Source organism: Lucilia cuprina, chromosome 4, assembly GCF_022045245.1.
Source record: "Lucilia cuprina isolate Lc7/37 chromosome 4, ASM2204524v1, whole genome shotgun sequence".
In the NCBI taxonomy this organism is placed as follows: domain Eukaryota; kingdom Metazoa; phylum Arthropoda; class Insecta; order Diptera; family Calliphoridae; genus Lucilia; species Lucilia cuprina.
In genome coordinates, this window is record NC_060952.1 from 18433866 (window position 1) to 18446012 (window position 12147).

General features: G+C 26.3%; 1 protein-coding gene across 1 annotated transcript in view; it reads right to left on the reverse strand.

The window, feature by feature from the left end:
• The window catches only part of LOC111676125 (protein serrate), a gene marked incomplete at its 5' end in the record, with an annotated part of 29016 nt that extends 17323 nt beyond the window's left edge, over positions 1–11693 (reverse strand). Inside the window, 3 exons of the mRNA XM_046948269.1 lie at positions 7094–7427; positions 9952–10127; positions 11534–11693. Coding sequence (XP_046804225.1) covers positions 7094–7427; positions 9952–10127; positions 11534–11693 — 670 coding nt within the window. The remainder of the gene's footprint in view (positions 1–7093; positions 7428–9951; positions 10128–11533) is intronic.
• Between the last annotated feature and the right edge of the window lie 454 nt (positions 11694–12147).

Here is a 12147-nt window from a genome sequence, read left to right on the forward strand (position 1 = left end):
TGATTTGTTTGTAATGTTCTTAAGAATATGCTATTTTAGCTAAATGATTAAATGAAATTGTGTTTTTTTTCGTTTTGTTTGTAAAAGATTTCAGATTACATGTGAATAAAAAAGGGAAAAATAGTAAATATTCAAGTGGTTAAGAGAAAAATAATTAAAAATCTTTATATTTAAGATGATTTTAAAGAAAACTAGATTTAAATCATAAATATTTTTGAAAACATTTTGTTTATTGACATTTTTATTAAGAAATGAGATAATAATGTTTGATAGTTATGTTAAAACTTTTTGATTTTCTATTAGTTTATAAAAAGTCTTTAGAAGAGTAAAATTTCCAATTGGTTTTAAATTAAGATAATTAATTTTCTTATTTCATATTTCCTGATGAATTAATTAACTTTTATTTAAAATTTTCTTTTTTTTCGTTTGCTATTTAACAACTTCCTTTTCAATATTTATAACCCAATATATCATAAAAAATATATCTAAGCTTTAAAAACGGTTATAAGCCAGTTATCAGTCATCTATAACAACATGGAACAAAACTGAACTGAAAAACTAAACAGCAATAACAACAAAAATTGCAATAAAAAAAGTTACAATAAATGTATAGAAAACAAGCGCTATAAGTCAGATTTTTAAAAGAATGAATTGTTGTGTGATTTTTTTAGAAAAATTTTAACTTTCAAATTACTTTAAGGTTTGTTCTTGATCTAGTTAATTGTGATTAAGTTGAAAATTTAATTCTTTATATATCTTAGTATTTAGTCTTATCTATAGTCGAATCGGAAGTCTGTAGTCTAGTTAATAGTCTAGTCTATAGTCTAGTCAATAGTACAGTGAATTGTTTAGACTATAGTCCATTCTATAGTATATTCTGTAGTCTATAGTATAGTCTCTAGTCTAGTCAATAGTCTAGTCCATAGTCTATTCTATAGTCTAGTCTATAGTATATTCTATAGTGTAGTCTATAGTCTAGTTTATAGTATAGTCTATAGTCTAGTCTACAGTCTAGTCTCTAGTCTAGTCAATTCTATAGACTAGTCTATAGCCTATTCTATAGTCTAGTCTATAGTCTAGTTTATAGTCTAGTCTATAGTCTAGTTTATAGTCTATAGTCTACTTTATAGTATAGTCTGTAGTCTATTCTACAGTCTAGTCTATAGTAAAGTCAAGTCTATATTCTATTAAGTTCAAAGTCTAGTTCATTGTCTAGTCTATATTATATTTTATAGTACAGTCAATAGTATACTTTATAGTCTAGTCTATGGTCTAGTCTATAGTCCAGTCATTAGTCTAGTCTATAATCCATATAGTCTGTAGTCTAGTATATATTCCAAACTATAGTCCAGACAATAGTCTACTTTATAGTCTAGTCTATTTAGTCTAGTCAATATTATAATCTATACTCCAGTTTATAGTCTACTTTATAGTCTAGTCTAAAGTTCCGTCTATAGCCTAGTCTATGGTATAGTCTAGTCTACAGTTTCAGTTAAATAATTTTAGATCTTTTTATTGTAAGTTAATATTATTTGAAAATTTAAAATTTCCATAACTGATGAGGATCAAATCATGTTTCACAATAACCTCTTTGCTTACTGGTTGCCAGTATTTATAGTAAATAAAAGAAGCCATCATATGCATATACTGTAATTGTTACAAATTGTTAAGCAAAACGAATCTTTGAATAATTATCTCAAATATGAAAGAAATCATTGCAAAAAATTAAAGGCTAAAGACGTAAAGAAAAAGTAAACAATTTTTAAATGAGTCTTTAAAATACATTTAATATAAAGATATACATATAGAAATGTTTTTATGATGAAAAAAAGTGGTTACAAATTTTAAACATTTATGAGAAAAACCTCTTCAGCAGAAATTTAAAAAAAAAATAAAAGATTAAATATGAATCGTAAGAGCATACATACAAAAGATGGAACGACAGACATATACAATGTGAAAGGCTTTACTGAACAACATAAAAACGAAACCAGCGGGATTTCAAATTATTAACAATTTAGACAACAACAATTATTTACTTTTTCTGAAAACTTTTTATTTTTGTTTGAAAAAAAAAAAAAAAAAAAATACTTTAACAATATATTTTGATGATCTTTATATGAAGAAAAAAGTGAAATATGCGTAAAACAGAGCACCTAACGAGTATTAATTTTTGGATTTTTTTGGTTAAATAAAAACCAACACATTTACTTAAAATATTAAACTTTATAGTGGTCTATTAATTAAACATATGTCAGTGAATAAACCAAATTTGTAGTAAAATGTTAACCTAGTTTTTTTTTATATATTTGTTGGCGGTTAAACGAGCTAAATTTTGTGTGTTTTTTTTTGGTAAATTTCAATGGCTGACATTAAACCATTAGAAATCTGCAAAAGAAATACAAATTTAGAAATAACAACGCATGAAATTTCAACATTTGTTTATTAATTAAATAAACGTTTAAACCACTAGACAAGTAAAAGCAAACTATAGACAACAACAACAATTGCAACGTTTAAATAGCGTGCTTTCAAGCCTTATTTTCATATTAACAATAAATAAAAAATGAGGTCTTTTAAAAAGATGTTGCCAACATATTTGCAACATCTTGGTGAGAATTTTTTTTCTGAAGGAAGTTATTGCAAATGTAGTCTCATGTAATGAAAGCTAGCAAAATTTTTAAATTCTTTTAACACGCAATGTTAAATCATTTAAGAAATAGATAAAAAATATATGTAAATTTCCAAAAAAGTAGTTTGAAAAATGATTTAAAATGCTCTTAACACCTTTTTGACAAGACATCCCATTTGTCATAACAGACATAACAAAACACCAAAACAACGCACTAACTAAAAGCCTTTATGTTCTTTTTTTATTTTTCTCAAATAATGTTAACTATAAACATACATACATATTGTGTAAATTGAAAAAGCTTAAAATAAAAATCTTCTTAATATTTTTAAAATGCAAAAAAAGAAAATCTTTGTAACACCATTTCCAAATTAGTTGATTTTAGTTAATATATTAACTATTTTAATTTTTTAAAGTTTTTTTTGCAATAAACGTTGCTGTAAATCAGAAGATTTAAGATGTAAACTTGTTGTTAAATGTTTTGACAAAAATTGCATTTAATCCAAACAAAAGACTTAAGAACCAAATTTTTTTCTGTTTATTGAAAGTATTTGTAGATTTGTCTTTAAAATTTTACAAAATTTAGCTGGAAACAGTGTTATTTTAGCTACTTAACAATAGCTCTAATAGATTTTGAACAGCCGCACGTAATTCTTATTTTGTTTTGGCTTTTAAACTCAAAAAAAAAGAAAAAGAAATGTAGAAAAAACTAAAAAGTTAAGATGCTGTTCATGTACGCTAAGACATTTGCGTTTTTGTTTAGATTTTATTTATTTATTTTTTCACATTTTGTTACACATACCAAATACAGTTCGTATATGTTTTATTACTTACTTATTTCAACAAAAAAGAAAAAAATGAAAAAACCTCTCTGTTTACGCGACAAAAATCTTAAGTATATTTAGCAAGTGTTAAAGATTTATCTTTTTTATATACATTTTTATTTTCTTACCTACCTCTACTATATACAGTCTATAGCGGCAGCAGTAACATTTTGGTAGGCTGTTGTAGTTTGTAGAGTTAGTGCAGCATTAGTTGGCAATTAGTCATAAGTGACTCTATTTTAATGCTCTGTGTGTACGGTCAACATAGCAAAATATTTTTTAACAGTTTTTCTTTTTTCAAAAAAATTTGCATTTAAAAGAGTTTTTGACTTTAGAGGTGTTTTATTAAAGGTAACATAACAAAAAAAAAAAAAAAAAAACAAATGTGAACACGAACGCACTTTGGCGAACGTGTAAAGTCAAGTTTTTTCCTAAGCTTAGAAGAGTGTTAGTTTTTAATTTACAAGACACATTTAGATAAGGTTTATTTTGTGCTATTAGCTTAATGCTAAATTGAAATGGCAGTTGTATTTTTTGCGCTAAACAGAAGAGTGTTAAAAATGTACTAAAATTAGGGAAAAGTCTTAAGTTCGGGTCGTAAGTCTTCTGTATTTTGATTTCGTGAAGGTCAGTTTTTAAAACAGATCCAAACAGGGATAGAAGTAGTTGTTGCAGAATTTAAGTTTGAGTCTTAAGTCTGTAGTTTTTGGGTTTTTAATTTCATTTCTATAGTATCGTGAATATCAAAGGTTGCAGAATTAGTTCTCGATTATTTTTATTGTTGAAAAAGACGAATTTTAATTGTAATTTAATTCAATATGATTTTAAAGTTTGGTTCATAAGTTTTTTGTTTTGTACCGACTGCTCGAGCTATCTAATAGCTTGCCATAGTAATCCTATCACAGGTTAGAGTAGATAGAAGGGCCATACCCAACATCAGTCAAAAACAACCTATAAACCTATAAACGGTAACATAAACTTATACAGAAAATTATATTTCACCGTATATCAATCTTTTAAGCAATCATCCCCTTTCTGCGAGTGAATCCTGAAGGAACCACAACCAACTGATTAGCCAGGATATTGTCCTGCGGGCAACTGGCCGCACGTAGTATCAGATTATGTGGAGCTTTGTGAAAATGTAGTGCGCTTCCTTACCAGAGGCTCAGGTGGAAATCGAACGCACAACCTGTGGTCTATCATATTGACCCACTAACCACCACAATCCACTTTAAAGTTTAACATTTGATCATAGAATTTGAAATATCTAGACGAAGCATATCTCAAATCAAATGCATTTCCTTACAAAACAAAAGACTTAAGCAACAAACTTTATTAAAAATATTTTTTTTTTAATTTTTAATTATTAATAAAAAATCGGCAATAAAACACAATTTTATCAAACAAATTTTCATATCTAATTTTTTTAACTTGAATTCAAATTATTTGCTTTAAATTACTTAAATGACCTTGTTATTTCAAAATAAAGAAAAAATCACAAATAATGTAAAAAATTATTTTTTTTTCACAAACAATCAAAAACATATAAATCTTTATTAAAGCAAAGTATAAAATAAATATTTTGTCCAGTCTAAGCATCAAACTAAATAAAAAAAACCCACACCTTTTTTTTCTTTTTTGAACAAATATATTTGAAATTTGTTCTACTTAATTTTACGTATCAAATAGTAATCAGGTTACTTGCAACAACTTGAAAAACAAAACTAAACAAGCAACAAGTTTGCTTTTTTGATTACAAAAACAAAAAAAAAAAAAAAATTAAACAAAAATGTTTGCATCAAAACAATTTAATAAATATTTGATTTTTATTTGTCTGTTACCAGTTGTACATTTCTTAATAATTTGTTGTTTGTTCTCTTTTTGTTTTTAAACAAATTCATATTTAAAAATTGTATTGCATGTTGTTCAGCCAAAAACTATGTTGAGTAATAAATAAAAAAAAAAAAAAATTATTCGCATGCAATAATAAAATACAAGAATTCCTAAAATAAACCATAAAATTATTTTGATGGCAAACAGATTTAGTTTGCATAATTATTACACACCAAAGTAACAGAAAACAACACAACACGTTAACTAAATTAGAGTGTTAGTTAGTCAAGAGTCTGAAGACAGTTACTTAAAATTCATAATAAATTTTTGTTTTTAATTTATTTTAAATGTTTTAATATATATTTACTTGATTTTATTTTTGCTCTTAATGAAATTCACGCAATTCACTAGAAATATACCTAAAACACAACACAACTTATTTATATACAAATTTATATTTAATTCAATAGTTGTTTATTTTTTTCACATAGTTTTGCTTCATTTCTTATAAATCGCTTTAGTAAGTAGAAGAAGAAAAAAAATCAAAAATAAATGCTTTTAACTAAATTGTATAATTTTGAAAATCAAATGCAATTTAGTTTGAAAAAATGCATAACAAACGGTTTGTACAACTCAAACAAAAACAAACTACAAGTATGAGTATAATATTTACAATTTTTTTTTAAATCAAATCAAGTGAATGCACATGTAGCAGCATGTAGACAGTGGGTTAGAATGATTAAAAATAGATCAGTTTTTTTTTTTTGAGATAAATTTTTAGGTTATGTCCGTCTGTCGGGCAGACATAACCATTTTTTTAATGACCTGAGATATCGGGATCCAAATCTTTAATAATTCTATCAGATTTGTTATCGAGAAGATCTTTATTTAATTTCAGCAAAATCGGCCCATAAATTATCGAGATATGAACAAAAATCCCAGACAACCTCTAAAAATATCATTAAACTGATTTTAAATCCTTGTGCATGTTTAGACAAAACATAATAATAACTACAACAACATACAACTTTATATAGTGATTGATGTGTTTGTATTTAGGTTGCTTCCTTATGAAAAGCAAATCACAGCAAGAACAACACTTTACGTATTTTACCAAAATGATAGATGGAAAATTTTCTGTGGAAAATTACGCAGAAAGGGGAAAAAGGTAAAAACAAAATTTACAAATAGAGTGTTATTTGTAATTCTGATACTAAGGACTATTTTTTGGTACTTTTTTGTTCTTAAACTGGTAGTTATAACTTCTATAATATTGACACTAAAAAGAGGAAATTAAGCATGTAGAGGCCGGAAATAATGAGATCCTATACGAAAAGACCTTTTGGTACTTTTTCTATTTTCAAAAAGAACTTTTTGAAAAAATTTAAAAAAAAAATTAAAAATTAAACATTCGGAGTCCTGAATGAATGAAAATTTGAAGAAATGGTTTTAAGCAGATATATAGGTTCTTGATGAGATAAATATTTAGAAGATTAAATTTTTTGGTATTTTTTGTTCTTCAACTGGTACTTTTTTTTAATATTTTTATAATATAGAAACTTGAAACCCAAATTAAACTCTTAGCATATTGTTTAAATGAAAATCTATTACAAAGAACATTCTGGTACTTTTTCGTTATTCAATTGGGACTTCGTTAGATAATTGAACCAAAAAAATCAGACATATAGGGTACTGAAGGTATTTTTGTTACTATTTTTTAAAATTTAATCACTGTAACTTAAAAACAAATTCAACTAACAAATAAAATAAATAAATAAATAAAAAATATATATATTCAACTTACTTATTTCACATGTTGGACCTGTCCAACCAGGTACACAGGCACAAGTGAATTCCGAGACTGGTGGAATTTGTTGGTGGTTATAGTTTGTATTACTAATAATGCCGCTGTTGCTGGCAGAGTTGCGACCACCATTTGCTGTATTATTACTGTTGTTGTTGTTGTTGTTTAATGATGACGATAATGCTGCTAAGACAGAAGATGATGATGATGATGATCCTAAACCCAATTCTAGCAGCGGTAAATTATGTCTACTAACTGGTTTTCCCATCGACGAACTCATGCCACGCATTTTACGATACGATGGTAAGGCAGTTATATTTGGTATTTTTGATTCCTGCAAAAAAAGAGTAAAAAAAAGTTAAAAAATTACAATGAAAACAAAAAAAAAAAGTTAAATAAAGAAAGAAGCAACATACAAACAGCTCATCATACATTTATTCATTTATTTAGTTAAGATTTCAAAGCCAACATACAGAAAGTCAGAAAAGATGTTAATATCAGTCTTTTAAACAAAAATGAAAATTATAATAAACAGCGTGGAAGCACTCACTCATGGTAACACACTCATGGTATTATTAAAACAAACATTTACTTACACATACACACATTGTTGTTTAGTCCAAAAGACTAAAGTTTTCTATAGTTAGTTGTGTGTATTGTGGTAAGTACTGGCGTATGAGTTCGTTTTTTTTTTCTTTAGCTGCACACGGTTGTGGCATTAAATTAATAATAAAATTGTAATAAAGATTTGTACTTCTTTGTATGCTTTTTGAATACAAAATGTTCTTCTGTTTTGTTTTAGTTATTATTAATATTATAGTAGTCTATAAAACATTTACTATACATAATCATATCTATTATGAAAAGTTATTGCTAGGAACATAATTGTTGGTCTAAGTTTGCTAGAAAATCAATGTTTGTGTTTATTACTATTTAAGTGTTGTAGTTTTGATTTTTTTTCAAAACATTATAGTTATGTCTATAAATTTTAGGATTAAAATTAAATTATGATTATGTTATTATAAGTATTTGTTAAGAAATTCTTTACTTATGAAAGTCTAGAGATTGGTCTTTAATTACAGGAAATTACTTTTTGTTTTGATTTAAATAATAAAATTATGTTTATTATTAAAGCTTTTATTATTTCCAGAAAAATATATAATTAATATTAATCATACGTCACGTGGTACTAATTTAATGTGTTTTTGTTTCTTCCTTTTAGATTACTTAAATTCTTTTTTCTTAAAGATAATAATAGTAAAAATAGACTTGAAACTTGAAACTTTTAAAAGTTTCCATAATATATTTTTTTCAATTTAAAGCACAAGGAAGTCACTTGTTTTTTGTTTTAAATAATAAATATATGTTTTATACTAAAGCTTTTTTAGTTTAATGAAAAATGAATTATAAATAATATTAATCATACGTCAAGTGGTACTAGTTTAAAGTGTTTTAGTTTTTTCGTTTCAAATTACTTAAATTGATTTATAAGTTTTTAAGGATAATAATAGTTAAATTGACTTAATTAGTTCAGAAAATTAACATATTTTTAGAAGTTTTCAGAATATTTCAAAATTATCGAAAATAATAAATAAATGTATAGGAAATTATTAAAAACAACAATGGAAAATGAATCGAAAATTTAATGTATTTCGAAAGCAATTTGTGGCGGGTTCAACAAAGCTTTCAACAGATGGAGGAATAATGTGTCAACCAATATTTCGAAATTACAAAATTTATAAAACATATTTTTTAAAAGTTTTTTTTTTTGTTACAAAAGAGAAAATTGTACTTTTTGCTTGTAAATCCTAGCAGTTCATTTGGCGATGATACTTCTTTTTATTTCTAAAAGTAATTTTAAAATATTCTCTATTAATAAACCAAATCATATGAAAAATACAAGGGGGACTATACGCCACATTTCTTTGAGGAGTTTTTAAATTAAAACCAAAATTCGTTTCAATCTTTGTTCTATATTTTAACAAACATTTTGTTCTATTTCACAGGGATTTCTTGCATTTAATCGCATGTGCCCCAGGGGTATTTCGGGAGTTTAGTCTAATTTTATCTTCGTGCTTCAAATTACTATATCGAAAAAACTATTATTTCTTCTTGTTAACGATTATTGGCATTATGTAATAAAATCGATTACTCGTTTTTCTATTTATTTGGGTTTGGCAGATGTACCCATATGGCGAATAATCCCCCATCTACCCCAAATTATTTCGATATTTTTGACAATAATTATAAAAAAAAACATTTCTGAACTTAAAAAATTATAGAAATGTTAAAAACCAAGTGCCCAATATTGAATTTAAATAAAAATTGCTAAACTTTAATATTTGCCTAAACTTAAAGAAAAAATCAATATATGCCTTTCACATTATACAATACCTCACGGATTTAAATAAAATTTTAACTTACAACCTTGAGACAGTGTGAAATTTACATTTTCCCTTCATACCCATATCCCTTTCGTAAACAAATTTTTAAGAATAATTGTTTAAAAGAACAGAGAAAACTTCAAATAAATTCCATAACAAATTGGCTGGCAGAAAATATGTGCAATAATTTTCAATCACGTTTAACTTTGTGGCCTATGACATGCTTAATTCAATCTTCTTTTTACTAGTATAAGCTACAAACTACAAAATTTGCATATATTTTTTAAACTCTATTTAAATATCCCTTTTAGTTGCAAATAAGCAAAAAAGAAAAACTACAGATACATATGTGTTGTCTGTATTATGATATATGATAGTGTTTTGTTGTTGTGATATAAAGAAAAATATGTATAATAATATACAATAAAGAATAATTTAAAGCAAAAGCAAATGAAAAAAATGTTATAAACTTACCTTAACCGTGCATGAGCCACCATTTTTACATGGTTGTGTAGCACATGGATGTTCTATGATTTCACAGCGTTCACCAGATAAACCCTCAGCGCAAGTGCAGCGAAATTTATCAGGTGCGGTATTCTCACAAGTACCGCCATGTTTGCACGGTTCATGAGTGCCACAGTAATTTAAATCTAAAGCAAAAAAAAAACAACAACAACAAAATTTATAAAATAAATAACTTAAAGAATTTATATCAAAGTATAACAATTGCAGAAAAGTTATTTAGTTAAATAAGTTTAAGATAGTTTTTTATTTATAATCCAGCAAAAATTGTTAATGGTTTGATATAAGCATATATTTATGCTTTATATAAAAAAGAAGTTACATTATATATAGATTTAATCTGTTAGTACTTATACAACTGTTAACTGAGATGGCTAATCTATAAATTATACATAGACTGATCAAGAGGATAGCCTATAAACTATTCAAAAGATTAACCTATAGACCATTCAATAGACTAGCTCATACGCTAGTCTATAGACTAGTCAATAGACTAGTCCAAAGAATGTCAATAGACTAGTCAATAGACTGATCCATAGACTAGTCTATAGAATGATCCATAAACTAGCCTATAAACTGATCAATAGACTAGTCTATAAACTGATCAATAGACTAGTCTATAGACTGATCAAAAGACTAGTGTGTAGTCTGAATAATAGACTAGTCCATAGACTGATTGTAGGAACTTAACTCGTTCTTAAAACACTTTAGTTTTACAATTTTATTATTATACAAAAAACTTTTCCTGTTATTGTTTGATTTAAAAATATTTAATTTTTCATTATAAATAAAATTTTTAAACAATTAACATTAATATTAAAATATAAAAATTTAATAATTGTTCCTACACTGATCAATAGACTAGTCTATAGACTAATCAATGGATTAGTCTTAAGAATGATCAATAGCAAGTCTATAGATATAGATAGACTAGTCTATAGATTAATCAATAGTCTAGTTTATAGACTGATAAACAGATTAGTCTATAGACGGATCAATAGACTAGTCTATAGACTGATCAATAGACTAGCCTATAGACTGATCAATAGACTAGTCTATAAACTGATCAATAGACTAGTTTATAGACTGATCAAAAGACTAGTGTGTAGTCTGGTTAATAGACTAGAGTCTGACTGATCAATAGAGCAGTCTTTAGAATGATCAATAGACAAGTCTATAGATATAGATAGACTAGTCTATAGACTGATCAATAGTCTAGTTTATAGACTGATCAATAGACTAGTCTCTAGATTGATCAATAGACTAGTCTATAGACTGATCAATAGACTACCCCATAGACTGATCAATAAACTAGTCTATAGACTGATCAATAGATTAGTCTATAGACTGATTAATAGACTAGTCTATAGACTGACTAGTCTTGAAACTGATCAATAGACTAATCTATAGACTGATCAATAGACTAGTCCATAGACTGATCTATAGACAAGTCTATAGATTGATGTAGTTTAGAAATTAACTAAAAAGTTTCATAATTAGTGAGCAACTTCCGTTTTAAAGTCCACAAACTTACCTTGATCACACAATATGCCACCCCAATTGGTATCACATTTACACTTCCAGGCCTCACCGTAACAGGAACCATGCTTACAGCCAGGATAAACCACACATTCATTGCACAAGGGACCCTGCCAGCCAGGACGACAGCTAAAATTAATAGTGAAAAAATAAATTAAAGAAAGTTTGTTTAAAATTTTGGTTAATTTCTTAAACTTAACATTAAAGTTTAAAAATTTTTTAGATTATTTAAAAAAATATATGTATATATTTCTTAACTGCGTGCATGCGTGCTTACAACCTGCTGTGTTGCAAGAAAAAACTAACAAATCTGATCAATTTTATTCTTGTAAGCTTTCGTTTTAAACTATTTAATCTTTAAAAAAAAGGCAGCAATGGTTTGTTTTTTTTTTCTTAACATTTTGTTAAATGAGTTGAAAATTAATTAATCTTTACGTGCAACTAAATTAAGCATCAAAAACTGCCAAAAAAAACCTTAAACTTTATATTAATTCGTAAGTTAAACTTGTTACCAAGCCATGACTTACAAATTTACACATTGCGTTTTTGCCAAAAGAGGCAGTAAATTTCATTGATATAATACTCCTTATACAAGCAATCTTTTATATT